A 15,295-nucleotide genomic window follows, 5' to 3' on the forward strand; every position below is an offset into this window, starting at 1 on the left:
TAATTTTGTTTTATTAAACATAGTACTGTTATTTGAGCATCTCTTCATGAAATTTTATTTAATTAAATATTATTTATTAATTATTGGGTTATTCATTATCACTGTTTAGTCTGAGCATCTCTATATTATTTTATTTTATTTTATTTAAATTCTTTCCTCTCTAACATTCACTCAAGAGCCTTTCAGATTGGATCTCCTGTGACATGCTCTACATGAAGCAGATGAAGCTTAAGATCAAATACACACACACACACACACACACACACACACACACACACACACACACACTCCTGCAACACACACCAGTGTAAACAACAACAAGACTCCCTCCCAATCAGAAAGTCACGGGTTTTTATTGTCAATTGCAAAACGATGCTCCCATATTAAATAATCCATACAAACTAATAAAATATCATAAAACAACACGGGTCATAAAATGAAAAATGTATTTATATATAAATGAAATGCATTTTATGTATCAATCGATATTTAACAAATAGAAAATAAATGGATATAAAGGTAATGTCAACCAGCTACTCGATAAAAAGTTGTGTGAAAATATAAAAATATGTGTCGAATGTCAAACGAAGTCATGTGGCAGGTCATGGATCACCAGTACGCATACGCCTCTTCTTCTGTGTGGCTGCGCTGGTGCAGTTTGAGCGAGTTTAAGTGCGAGTAAGACTTGCCGCACTCCTCGCAGCTGTAGGGTTTCTCTCCGGTGTGCGAGCGCTGGTGTGAGATCAGGTGTGAGTTGCAGTAGAAGCCCTTGCCGCACTGTGGGCAGGTGTAGGGTCTCTCTCCGGTGTGGATGCGCTGGTGGATCTTCAGGTAGAAGCGTGTAGTGAAGGTCTTTCCGCACTGAGGGCAGCGAGAGCTCCTCTCCGCCGCTGATGGGTTCGCACGCAGGGAGACCTCCTCCGGTCTGTACGCTTCCTCCACGGGGTGCTGTGTGTTCAGATCCGGCCGTCGGTTCTCGTATCGCTCGCCTGATTCCAGAGGAGACGCGTCCAAACTCTGGCCTTCGGAGTTGATGGGATATTCCTCAGAAACGGGTGAATTCCACAATCCGCTGGGCTTGATTTTACTCCGGCCTGCAGATCGAAGTACAGAGAGCAGAGCGTTAGGAGAGCTGCACCTTACATGTTTGTATGTACATTTTTTATTTTTGAGTGTTGATAACTGTATTTAAAAATTAAATAGTTTGGGCTCTGTTGTTAAATGTAACCTTTAATATTATAGTAATGTGCAAGTAATAAGGCTCCGCTGAAATCAGCTGAAATAGATTTGTGTTTTAAAACTTAAGAAAATTTTAATTATAATAGAATTGATTAACCTTTTGGTGTTGCGTTGGTCAGTTTTTAGATTTTTTTCTTCATCAGAATACTAAATTAATTAAAAAATGAAAAATATATACATTGTCCTGAAGGAAACAGTCACACTTTTATTGTTGGCAGTCAAAAATGACAGCACTTGAAATAAATGGGAAGTGAATTCCACCTAGTGGAAACGTTTGGTACTGCAGCCAAACAAAACCTTGCTGAAAGCTAAATTTTTTTTTGCGATATCAACCTCAAATTCGGAACACAACTCGTTTAGATTAATAGAAATGCCTGTATGAGTCCTGTATGTTTGTGTTAATCATTTTACGCCGTATTGCCTCACAAACGAGGGTCACTTCAGCGCTGGAGTTGTGCAAAGATTGACTCCAGACAAAGTAAGCATCACGTGTCATATTTTGTTTTTTATTGAGATTCTCGGCTATCTGTAAAGCTAATGTTGTTAAACCTACCATTGTCTCTGCCTGTTTTCACTGATGCGCCTTCACGTGCTTCCAGAATGATCGTAAACAGGAATGTGATAGTTAAAAATTGAATTAGAAAGCAATGTGAAGTCGACCGCTTGAATTTGACGAGCTCATAATGTGATAACACGCGAAGTTACCATGAGACGTTATTTTTATCGTGCCATGCTCCCCGTCTGTGTAATTCATAAGCGCGCGTTTACTGCACAGTACAATCTGTTTTGCAGGAACATGAACTCTTGAAGCTCCGCCCTCTTCTGAAAAGGGAGGCGGGAGCACCAGCTCATTTGCATTTAAAGGGACAAACACAAAAACAGAGCGTTTCAGCTCATTCCCTAAAAGTGGCAATTTCAGCAAGATATAAAAAAATATATGAGGTATTTTAAGATAAAACTTCACGTGTACACTCTGGGGACATCAGAGACTTATTTCACACCTTTAAAGGGATACTCCACCCCAAAATGAAAATTTTGTCATTAATCACTTACCCCCATGTCGTTCCAAACCCGTAAAAGCTTCGTTCATCTTCTGAACACAATTTAAGATATTTTGGATGAAAACCGGGAGGCTTGTGAATGTCAAGTAAATAACAGTGTCAAGGTCTCCTCTGTGTCTCTCCATATCACCGTATGCTGTGTATGCTCTTCTGTATCATCCGCGCCACAAGGATGTGCTGTTTTCTTTCAAATCAAAGCTAAATACACATAGAAACACCGCATCCTTGTGGGGTGGCAGTCTATGGGACAGTCACAGGCCTCCCGGTTTTCATCCAAAATATCTTAAATTGTGTTCTGAAGACAAACTAAGCTTTTACAGGTTTGGAACGACATGGGGGTAAGTGATTAATGACAAAATTTTCATTTTGGGTTGGAGTATCCCTTTAATAAAAAACTAAAAAATAACAAAAGACACAATTTCATGTTTCGTTTTATCCCCTGCTGTACCGAAACCATGCCGTATACATACAGTGCAGTGTATCTGATGCTTGGTAGAGCAGCTAAAAAGGCCCCTAAGTCTAAACACTAGTTAGTTGGACTAGTTCTGGTATGAAGTGAACTCTCACCCTCTCTAGCTGGTCCTGTTGTTCCCGCGCTGAAACTGTCCTGGTCTTCCACCTCTGGACCCAACGGGCAAAGAGCAGGAGATACTAGAATAAAAACAGTGTGGAATCATTCAAACGACTGAGAATGTAGATTAGAATATTATAATTGACAATCATAAAGAGTAAATACTTGGTAGCACTATTATAATTTTTGAAAGTTTGGTTAATTTAAGAATGCGTATGTCTTTTACTCGGTCCGCTGTCCCACTGTCCTTCATCCATGTGCTCCTCTTTGATCCGAATGGATTTGATTCCATCTTCCTGTATCTGGGAATGACAAGAAACCAAGATACTATATAACATACTGAATAAGAATCTAATCTAAAGAATCGAAGCAATGCTTACATTCAGTGCGAATGTCTGTGCTGAAGAATCGTCTGTGTACGTCTCTGTCTGTGTTTCTCCGTCAAAGTTTTCATTGAACTTCACAAGGTTGAGGTTCACCTCTGATGAGAAAAATAAATAGTGTGTGTGTGTGTGTGTGGGGGGGGGGGTCATGAAATACAGTACAACAGTAACAATGCATGTATCTGTAATATTTAAAACTTCTGGCATCATTTACCCACCCTCATGTAACGTGTACATTTATGGATTTAGCAACTTACAAAAGAGAAACAAAAGAAATTTGTCAATGAGCCAAAAATATTCATAATATACAATGCCATGTTTATTAGACAACGAGATGATTTATTTGTAAATACATTTAATGGATTATTTATTACATGGATTAATTAATTTTATGTATGTTTATATAACAAAAGTAAAATACAAATACTTAAATAAATATTTTAATATATAAATGAATATAAAATATTATATATATATATATATATATATATATATATATATATATATATATATATAATGTATATATACAAATTAAAATATACATATTTTAATATTTAAATAAATAATCTATTATATATATATATATATATATATATATATATATATATATATATATATATATATACATACACACATATACACACACACGCACATATGTATGTATATTTAAAAAAGCAGTCCTAAAATGTGTTAGAAAGAGTGAAATATTTCCAGTAATTAATAACTAATAACTAAGCTATCAAATGACTTCAGAAGACTTAAATATAGAGCACAAGCCAGCTAGACCACTTCATATGGAGATTCAAATTCACTTCCACTGCATGCAAAATATCTCCTGAATGTTGCATGGAAGGAAAATCATATGGTTTTCGAATCATTTTACATGAGGGTAAATGATGAAAGAATGATCACTTTTGTGTAAATTATCCCTATTACTAATACTATCACCAGCATGCATCAATCTGATCCCAATGTTTAATGCTAAGCACTTCAATTTAAAGTCAACATGAATCTGAATTTGCAACCCATTTTACTCAACGTTTTGAAACTGTATGACAGGTTGAGGGGGCGTGGTTAGAACGCTGGTCGCTAGCTATTGGCCGAACCGCAGCGGGGCCTTCCATACGTCACCAGAGACAGAAAGTCGTTTAAGCGAAAGCGCAAGCTATTTTTATTATGATCGAAGATTGAAAAGCGCAGGTTACACAGCATCATGTTGACTCTGAATGAACGCTGGCGTGTCTGGAGTCGCGCGCACCTCTCTGTCCGCTGTTGTTGACTTGTGTTCCCACGGAGCGCGGGTACGCCTGACTCTGTCGCGCCGATCGCAGCTCGCTCTCGGTGAACTGAAGCTTGACCAGCAGCGTCTCCGTCTCCATCTGGCGGCGCGTCATCTCCTGCTCCACCGCGCGACTCATCTCCAGCAGCGCGCATTTGGCGAAGCGCTCGAGGATCGACGCCAGCTGCGCGTGGATATCGACCGACGCGGACATCCTAGTCGCTTAAGTGTCGAATAAAGTGCGTGTATGGTACAGATGATGCTTACGAGGGTAGAGGAGCTCGCGTGCGATCTGGTGCTTTCCTTCGGTAAATGCCGAGCGCGCATCAATAGTGTTTACACAAAACAGTTGACTATTTCCTAGAGAAGTACGTCACCGTTCGAGGGACCAATGCATTTTGGGCTGTTTCTTTTAAAGCACCGTAAATCCAAAATTAGAAGCGCCGCAAAAACGCATTTGGATTTAAACAAGGTTTATTTTAACAATAAACAGCTGTAATTTTACATATTAATACTCAACAGCATTTTCAAACCTTTTAGTAAAAGTTGCTTATGATTATTTTCTCCTGGTACCAAATAGGCATCTGTTCTTAGAGGTAACCATGGAAACAGAGACAGGAGGTTGATGACGACCCTGTATTTATGATTTATAATAAGCATTTTGTGGATAAGCATTTTAGAAATGGCTTATATATGTTTGACAGTTTGGGATGTTCAAGACTGACATTTTGTCTTTTAGATTTTATTTAGTTTATTATTCCATATGACATTATATAATAATTTATCTAATAATGGACATCATGACATGAGGAGAATCCAATACAGAAAAGAGAAAGTCTCTGCATTTGATAATAAAAGTCGATTAGAGACAAACCTCTTCCAGTTATCCATCAATTCATTAGTTAACAGATTGCAAAAACAGAAAGAAAAAAACCCTGTTTTTGTACGGCTTAAATATAAAATTTAATTACAGATGACTCCGTCTGCTCTTATACTTACAGGTAGATTCTTTGAAATCCTGCTCTCTTGAAATATATAATATACAAGTCATTAAAAACACATCATACATGCACAAGATAATGAAAATTCTAATTTATTGAAATAAAATGTATACAGAGATTGAAATACAAACAAACATCATATACAGATTGTCTTAATTAAGCGGCTGTGTTCGGTTTCTTATGCATTTGTTCCTGAGTTTTTATATTCCTGTGAGTGCATTAGGATATACAATCAAAACATTAAACAAGTCTGAAAATGATCAACTGGTTAATCAATATTTTTTATTTTGCATGAGGGTCAAAGACGAAATAGGGTTGAAGCATAAAAACAAGTGTAATACTGCTTTAAATTGTTGCTGTTTTGCCCCAAAAAATATTCAAATTTTTTCTGGTTAATTTAATTCCAATTTTGTTTTTGTTTTTCCTGAGCAAAAAAATAAATATCATACATTATTCCCTGATTTACAGAAGAGACCCACTAAAATTTCATTCAGCGTAACAATCACATCAGGCATATTTACAACAAAAATAAATTTATGACATATTAAAAAACTAATTACTTTCACCCCAAATACCAATTAGCTGAAATTTTACTTTTTTTTTAAAAAAAATTTTATTTTAACATTTTGCCAATTTTGTAAGCATTTCTAAAACACAATCAATTTTAATATGCTCCCTTATTCTTTTATATATTTTAATATGTACACATCAGAATAGGCACATTGTTTACATTTTTACATAAATATTGTGTTACACTGAATGACAATGTAATATTATTTCAGCCAAATTTTAAAATTTTATTCTCCAAAAACGTAAAAATTTGAAACACTTTACTCACATTTAATGTGCTTTCTATGGACATGAAATCATTTTTATAAATTTCTTTTGATGCGGATATCTTAACGTCTTTGACCATGAATATTAAGATATTAAATGATGTGAGATGCACTTCTCAGCTATACAAACCTTCTAACCACATATGTGAAAATGAGTATGTTGAAAGAAAATGTGAACACCTTTTTTTGCACATTATATTTTACAGGTTTGCTCTCCTCTTTAGTTATCAAGTGAGTCAGTTTTCCCGTCTTTCCGGCTGTCTCTGTCCCACTGCGCTCCGGACAGTCTCTCTGTGCTCTCTCTCCCTCGGCTCCTCTTCTCCGTGTCGAGCCACAGCTTCATCGAAACACATGCTGATGCCGCTGTTCCTCTTGGCCTCTCTGTCTGCGTCTCTCCTCTGATCCGCTCCTCCGTCCCACGCTTCCCGTCTCTCCGTGGGACCCTCGGAGTCCAGCCTCGTCCCGTCCACGTCAGCACGCCTCGGCTGTGTTTTACAGTTCTCTGCGCTTTCTCTCTGCGGCGCTTTAGTTTCGGTTCCGTGTTCTTGGTCGGTTGTCTCGCCCTGCGCCTCTTTATCGTCATGTTGTCTGTCCTGAAGCTGTTTTCTGAGCGTGAACGCCGTGAGTTTGGAGGTCTGAGGTTTGGGAGGAACGACAGGAACCGCTTTCGAGGGATTCGCAGGTTTATGTGGAGAGCGTTTGGGAGGCGCTGCTGAGATCTCCTCTTCCGTCTCTTTGCTTTCTGTTTGTCCGTGTTGAATCTCATCTGGTCGCTGCATGAGTCTGGACCTTTCCGGATCGTCTCCACCTTCAGGAGGAAGATCTCCCTCAACAGAACTTTCTGTTTTTACGTTCACGTCCTCCTCAGAGATTCCTTCACTGCTTTCCTCTAAATCTTCTTGTCTTTCAGCTTCGTTTCTATGTTTTTCTCCTTCTTTTGAATTTTCCTCACATTCTCCATTTTTTTCCTCTAAATCTTCTTGTCTCTCAGCTTCGTTTTTGTCTTGTTCTCCTTCTTTTGTATGTTCCTCATCTACCTTCTCAGATTCTCCATTATTCTCCTTCAAAACTTCTTGTCTTTTAGGTTCTTGTTCTCCTTTTGCGTGTTCTTCATCTCCTTCTTCACTGTTTTTCTCTAAATCTTGTCTTTTGGCTTCTTCTTTAAATCCATCTTTTGCATTTTCCTCACAATCTCCACTATTTTCCTCTAAATCGTCTTGTCTTCCAGCTTCGTATTTGTCTTGTTCTCCTTCTTCAGGTCCATCATTTGCATTTTCCTCACAATCTCCACTATTTTCCATGAAATCCTCTTTTCTTTCAGTTGTGTCCACTTGTTTTTGTTCTTCGTTCCCATCAATACATTCCTCTTCAGATCCAGATTTTGCATCTTCTTCAACATCATCACACTTTCCTTCATCTGTATCTGTTTTGTTGTTGTTCTCACACTCTTCTCCTTGATTTTCTGTGCATTTTTCCAACTCCACTATATCTTCTGTTTCCTCTCTCGTCTCATCCTCCACCGTTTGACCCTCTTCAGTCTTTGTTTCATTGATAATCTGTGTTTGTTCCTCTGGTGGTTGGTCTTGAGGAGCCAGCGAGACGCAGTCTGCATCCGTGAGCTCAGCGGTGATTATTACCTCACTGTTACCATGGTAACCGTCAGCATCCAGCACCTGCTGAGCATCTTCAGCTGGAGACAGTGCTGGGATGGGATCAGGAACGCTGGTGCTGTCGGTCTCAGTTTGGCCGGGTTCTGGTGAAGAAGGAATCGAGTCCGGTCCAAAATAAGTGTCTTCTTCACTGGCTTCACTCTCTGGATCCTCTTGTCCTCTGAACACATACAAAAGTCAAATATTACACAAATGCTACACAGTTTGTGTTGTTACAACCCAATATTATTTCTGCCTTGAAACACAAGTAGAGGAGATTATTAGAGTGTTCAGGTTTATGTTTACCATAAAAAGAAAACACACAGTGACCAGGGGCTGTCGAGCTCCAAAGTCAACCATAAATGCATGATAAAAGTCTTTATGAATACTGAGAAGATTTTCAGTCTGTTAATTAAATGATTCAAAAATGTAGAAAAAAAAAATGAATTATTAATAATTAAATTAATCATAAATTACCCAATATTTATGTGTGCTATTTATTTTTTTATGTGATAAATATGTTTATATATTTCATTATAATATATATTTACTTATTATTATTATTATATTTAATTAACAGATTAATTTAAGTAATTTTAATTATTTAATATAATTTTTATTATTTATTATATTATTAAATTATTGAATTAGACTGCATAAAAAATTAAGTCACTAATTATTAATATAAATATTTATAATGCAATACTCAATCAAACTAAGTTACTAAAACTAAGTTTAACAAAAAATAAGTTAAATTTAAAAATATTTAGTTTAATTTAAGTTTTAATCAAAAATCTAAGTGAAAAAAAATTATTACATTATTTTAATTTATTATTGCTACTATTAATATTTGTGTGCTACGTAATTTTTATGCTACATTTATTCAGTACATTTATTCAAAACTAGTAGTTATTCAAAAGTAGACAGTGAAAATGTACGAAATATTTAATTTAAAAAATAATACTTTAAGTAAAAATGTAAATTAAATACATTTTCTGTTTGTTTCGGACACAAAGCATCATATGACTTAAAAAAAGTGTAATATATCACATAAATTGTATGGATTACATTTTGGTGTTTTGTGTCATTATTAGACCTTGACAACCTCTACAAGAACAGTTTTATTCTCCTTTAATGTTTTTACACAAGAAATAAAGTCATATTGGTGAATAAATTATGAAATGAACTTTAATTTTAGAAGAACTGAGGTACTTACATCATTTTTTGTTTATCATTCTCCGCGTCCTCTGAATCTCTCTCGTCGTTCTTCTTTTCATCTATACACACTTCGTCTGTCTTTAATACAGCTGAACTGAGATGTTCTTCACAAACTGATGGGTCAAAGGCAGGTTCACTACTGTCTGTCAATGCAGAAGCTGCAGGAATCGCATCTTCTGATTGGTCGATGGGTTGCACATCATTGTTGTTCTCTGGAGGAAGTGCGTTTGATTGGTTAGTGTGAAGATCTATATCATTGCTAGTAAATGAGTCAGCGGTGGTTTGTGGACAAGACCATGACAGTCTCTGAAAACCCCGACTGGCTGGGAGACTCCTACAAAACATCTCCTCATATTCAGAACCTTTATCAGACTCATCATCATCATCATCATCATCATCATCATCAGCAGGACTGTACTCGTCGTCTGAGGATAATGAGAGGGCCGGCAGGAAGGGGCAGGACTTAAATGGCAGGCTGTGTGATTTTCCAGGAAGAGGCCTGTGTGTGAAGGATGGGCTGTTGCCTTTGGCTGCAGGTGTTTGACGCTCATTAGTGCAGTTTTGCGACAGACTGTCCTTGTTTTCATCCTCCTCATCCTCATATTCGTTCTCAAAACAAGGCGCCTCGACTGAGAACTCAACCTGGAGAAGAGAGAAAGCGAGACAGACATCAATTACAGACATCTTAAGGCATTATAAGTGTGCTCACCATATACAAGCAAATCAACAGTATTAAACTACTTTATACGATACTTCATTTAGACTCATTTTAAAAAATGACAGATGATTAATCACTGAAACTGAATGAAAACCTCTTATAGAATCATATAATACAGCATCACACAATCCCACAATGCACTGCAATGGTAAAAAAGTTGATCTAAGATCATGGAAGAGTCGAAGAAAATGTCATTTTAATTAATTATTTTATAATATTTTATAAAATATTTTAGATTTTATTAGGTAATGAACAATACTATGTAGATAGTTACAAAAGCAGAACTATTTTTAATAACTTAATTTACTTAATAATAATAATGATATACATATACATATACAGTATGTGTGTGTGTGTGTACACACACTACTGTATTATTTAATACTGAATAAAACTTATTTTATTTTATATTAGGTTATAATAATATTCTAATATTTTAATTCAAAATGAAAGTGTAAAATAATTCAATTAAATTAGTGATTTAATTAATTTCTGCATATATATATATATATATATATTATAATATATATATATATATATATATATATATATATATAATATTTGAATAATAAAAATATATATAATTATTCACTATTGTATAAAACTAAGTAAATCATTCATAAAAATGTTACAATTAAAAATAATTAATTCAATTTAATTATAATACTTTACAAGTAAATGTAATGTAAATTTGTTTTTAAGTTTTAATTTGATTTAATTTCTTATTTTTAATTTAATTTAATTTAATTTAATTTAATTTAATTAATATTTGTGTGTACTATGTACTGTAAGCATTAGTCAAATTTCTTGTGAGAAGAGTTGTTGTGAGACTGTTATTTCTCACGCATTCATTTCTTTATTCACACATGCATAAACACACCTGGTTTGCAGCACAGCTGTCCATCGAATCCAGGAACCCGAAGGCTTCCTGGAAATCCATTGGCAGATCTGGGTCTGGAAACTCCATGTCCTCATAGTAGTTTGGACTGACGGGTTCTTGATGTAGGTTTCCTCTCATGTCTGTGGGAAAAACATTCACTTTGCCTTCATTTTCAAACACACACTTTCCTCAAACAGCTCATGTTAGGAGCAATCAGAATTTCCCACATATTATATTAAAATTTACGGCAAGATGCTACAGGCAAAAACATAGTTTTTTCATGCACTGATCAGGTTTTGTATTTTGGGCTATTTGGCTTTTTATGTGTTATTTCAGACTAGTGAAAAAATCATCCAAAATACACATTTAATACAAGACATCCCTGGTGAACGGAAAAAAAAAACTAATATATTTCACCATACTTTTCCAGTTGATTGATTAAAGTAAAAATTGCAAACATATTTTTGTATTTTACTAATATGCAAACATTTGCATAACATAAATCTGAACATTAGTTCAAAATTCTTGTTTGGTTTTGCCAATATATTAAAGGTTTTTACAGAAGGGATTTTGGATTTGTCTTTTTATCACTCCAAAAATCTGAAAATACTGTCAACAGATAAAAAACAATCCTAAATGTTTTTAGGAATAAAATATTTAAAATATAAATCAATGTAAATGATATATGAAAAAAACCCTCAGTAAAAATCCTCAGAATATAGAGAGGAATAAAACTGTAAATTTTGGTGTATCCAAGTGCTGCCAAATTGGACAAAGAAACTTTCAAAGATATGAATTGTAATTAAAATCTACAGATGCAAATAGATAAAGTGCAATAAAATAAACACTATAGGCAAAAACTTTTTTTCATGCACTAGTCAATTTTCAAGTGCTTTTTAAGACTTTTGGGGTAAACAAATTCAAAATACACTTATAGGTGTTTATTTTATCACACTTTATCTATTTGCGTCTGTAGATTTTAATTAGAACCCATAACTTTAAAAGTTTTTTCTCCACTTCAGCAGCACTTACAAACACCAAAACTTACAGTTTTATTCCTCTCTACATTCTGAAGGTTTGTACTGAGGGGTTTGTTCATATATCATTCACACTGATATTTACACATACATTTTGTTCTTAAAAACATGGAAAAAATGCGAAATTTTAAAGGTGGTGAGTTTCTTCTCCACTTCAGAATCACTTACAAACACCAAAACTTACAGTTTTATTCCTCTCTACATTCTGAAGGTTTGTACTGAGGGGTTTGTTCATATATCATTCACACTGATATTTACACATACATTTTTTTCTTAAAAACATGGTAAAAATGCAAAATTTTAAAGGTGGTGAGTTTCTTCTCCACTTCAGAATCACTTACAAACACCAAAACTTACAGTTTTATTCCTCTCTATATTCTGAAGGTTTTTACTGAGGGGTTTGTTCATATATCATTCACACTGATATTTACACATACATTTTATTCCTAAAAGAACATGGTAAAAATGTGAAATTTTAAAGGTGGTGAGTTTCCTTTTCCACTTCAACAGCACTTACACAAACCAAAACTTACAGTTTTATTCATCTCTATATTTTAAAGGGTTTTATGGAGGGGTTTGTTCATATTTCATTCACATTAATTTATATAAAATTTTTTGCTTATAGAATGGTGGTGAAAGTGTGTTTGTTTTCTGTCTGTTGGCAGAATTTTCTGATTTATGATTTATAAAGAGTTTTACTAATTGACCTTAGCAAAAACCTCTAATATGCCAACAAAATCAAACAAGAATTTCGAACCAATGTTCAGATTTCTGTTGTGGAAATGTATGCAAATTAGTGCATATTTAATTATACATTGACCGATTTGCATATTTAAACATAACATTTCAGAAAACCAATGCAAAAAAAAAAAACTATTTTACCCTATTCACCTGCAGTGTCTTGCCCTAATTGCCTTGAAAACATTGCAAAAAAAATTTAAACAAAATTGCAAAAACAACTCATTCTGAACTTGTAAGTTTGTGATCATCAGACTGCACTCATTTACATGTGAGTAAATAATAATCTCAATATGTCTCTCTTACCCATGTAATCCTCTTCTGTGTTTTCCACTTTGTTTTGTGGTTGTGTATCTTCTACATTTTCCTCAAAAGACTCTTGATTCGGACTCAGATGTTCTTTCTCTGCTTCTATGGCATTCGATGCGTCTCCTTTTTCTGGCATGTCATTCTCCTTTTTTGTAATCTCTGCTATATCCTTCCCACAGTCCACCTGACTTTTCACATAACTATTAGTTTCTCTTTCCCCCTCTTGAACATCATCATTTTTGCTCTGTGGATTCCCATCTGTGGACTCTGTCTCTGTTTCTGTGCTCTTAAAGTCCTCGTCTTCAGCTTCATCTCCTTGCAGAGTTTGTTCCTTCTCGTTCCATCCGCCGTGCAGAACACCCAGAGCCAATCCAGACGTTATATGAAGCGGGACGGTCACAGAAAATGGCCCTGATATGTGTATCCCAGCGCGCCGGTCTGCTTTGCTGGTCATTCCGGGTGATCTGGCCACGCCCTGTGACATGCCCTCGGCTCCGCCCCCAGACTCCAGACGGTTATAAGTTCCCGCGGTTCCTCCACTCACCATGCTGACCTGAGCTCCGCCTGTTCGCCTGTAGGTCACTGCGTATCCACTGGACATGCCCCCACCGACAGAAGCCACGCCCTCTGAGCTGCCCGACACCGTGGACAGAACCAGAGGAGGAGGATGTTTGGAATCTGAGAGACAAACAATAATACTTGTGTCCGTTCAAAAGCTTTTGGTAATGTTTTTCAAAGAATCTTTTTTTTCAAAGCTGTATTTATTTGATCAAAAATACTGTAAAAAAAATTTGAAATATTATTACAATTAAAAATAACTGTTCTCTATGTGAATCTCTGTTAAACTGTAATTTATTTCTGTGATGCGCAGCTGTATTTTCAGCATCATTACTCCAGTCTTCAGTGTCACATGATCTTCAGAAATTATTTTAATATGCTGATTTACTGCTGAAGAAACATTTCTGATTATTATCAATGTTGAAAACAGCTGTGCTGTTGAATATTTTTATGGAAACCGTGATTTTTTTTTTTCATTTGATTAGAAAGTTAAGAAGAACATCATTTATTTGAAACAGAAATCTTTTTTAATATTATAAATGATTAAATAATATAATATAATAATAATTAAATGCATCCTTGATGAAAAAAGTTTTAATGCCTTTCAAAAATCTTTTTGCAGAAACTGATGTGAAAAATTCTTGCATAGAATATTTTTGTGCTCATGCAGAAGTAGCGATAATTAATCTTCTGATTACTTTTAGTAAGGACAGAGTAAAAAAAGTGTAATATTGCAATCACTGAACACTTTAAGCAAGTAACTATCTTTTCAGAAAAAAAGACAATATTTATTATCTTGATGAGAATTATTAGAAAATTCCTTAAATTGAAAATGATGTGCATGTAAATAAGGTTAATGATTCTAACATAGTTTCAAAATAAAGATCTAAAACCTCTGATTAGGTTAATGAGTTACATATATGGACAGAACAAAACGGAATTATTTAGATTATTTCTGATTTTTTTTTTTTTTTTGATTAATAAAAAAAGGCATTTGTGGCATTTATTTTTTAACATATATTTGTGCTTATAGATGCTTTTTAAATTATTGTACAAATTCTAAATTAAGGTAAAGTACACAATCAGTAGGGTGAATGAACACCAAGACATGTGCAACATTTAATATCTGATAAAACTCTCTTCATACCGTCTACTGCAAAAGGACCTGAGCTCAGAGAGTCCATGCTCTTCGCCGGCCTCAGAGCCGTCTTTTCTTTATCTGTGCATTAAGAAGATACAGATAAACATGAATCAATAATGAGAAATAAAGCTATGAATTAGATGTGAGAGGGGAAGCATTTGTAGTTAATTATCTGTTGACTTTAGTCATGTAATCTACAGTCAGTTGCTCGCACCTTTAGGGCAGTATTTGTTCTTCTTGCGTGGATCTTGGAGTCTCCCGCCCAAATTAAAAATGGATTTCCACTTCCTTCCTTTGAGGGAGCCCTTCCTCCTGAAACACAACACAGACGGTCAAGTTTAATGCGGATTAATCTGCATGATCAGTGAAGCAGTGGAATAAAATAAAATAAAACAAAATAAAATAAAATGATATTAGCGTTTACATGAAAACATCAATATCTAGCAAAATTATGTTCAAAAATGAATTATTATTAAACTTTTAGGCACCCTTGTCTTACTTTTCTTAACTCATGTTATTAGGGATGCACTAATCCTAAAACTTTATAATAGTGATGTTACACTTATGTCAAGATTAATAAAGTAAAATTAATTTATGTAAAGCAAAATAAAGTAAAATAATGTAAAATAAAATAAAGTAAAAAAAAGTAAAATAAAATAAAAGCATTAGTATCTTGC

General features: G+C 34.8%; 2 protein-coding genes across 2 annotated transcripts in view; both read right to left on the reverse strand.

The window, feature by feature from the left end:
- Nucleotides 1-334: 334 nt before the first annotated feature.
- On the reverse strand, nucleotides 335-4,919 carry si:dkeyp-68b7.5 (zinc finger protein 205). The gene is made up of 5 exons (XM_042713607.1): nucleotides 4,513-4,919; nucleotides 3,252-3,352; nucleotides 3,098-3,173; nucleotides 2,868-2,951; nucleotides 335-1,094 (listed from the first exon to the last, which is right to left on the reverse strand). The coding sequence occupies exons 1-5, from the start codon at nucleotides 4,745-4,747 to the stop codon at nucleotides 610-612; spliced, it is 981 nt and encodes a 326-aa protein (XP_042569541.1). The 5' UTR covers nucleotides 4,748-4,919; the 3' UTR covers nucleotides 335-609.
- Nucleotides 4,920-5,610: 691 nt separating this feature from the next.
- Nucleotides 5,611-15,295, reverse strand: part of LOC109063564 (glutamate-rich protein 3-like) — a 21,156-nt gene continuing 11,471 nt past the window's right edge. Inside the window, 7 exon segments of the mRNA XM_042713595.1 lie at nucleotides 5,611-6,696; nucleotides 6,698-8,200; nucleotides 9,236-9,879; nucleotides 10,836-10,975; nucleotides 12,917-13,597; nucleotides 14,625-14,696; nucleotides 14,833-14,930. Coding sequence (XP_042569529.1) covers nucleotides 6,591-6,696; nucleotides 6,698-8,200; nucleotides 9,236-9,879; nucleotides 10,836-10,975; nucleotides 12,917-13,597; nucleotides 14,625-14,696; nucleotides 14,833-14,930 — 3,244 coding nt within the window. The 3' untranslated portion in view covers nucleotides 5,611-6,590.

Source organism: Cyprinus carpio, chromosome A2 (genome assembly GCF_018340385.1).
Source record: "Cyprinus carpio isolate SPL01 chromosome A2, ASM1834038v1, whole genome shotgun sequence".
Lineage (NCBI taxonomy): Eukaryota > Metazoa > Chordata > Actinopteri > Cypriniformes > Cyprinidae > Cyprinus > Cyprinus carpio.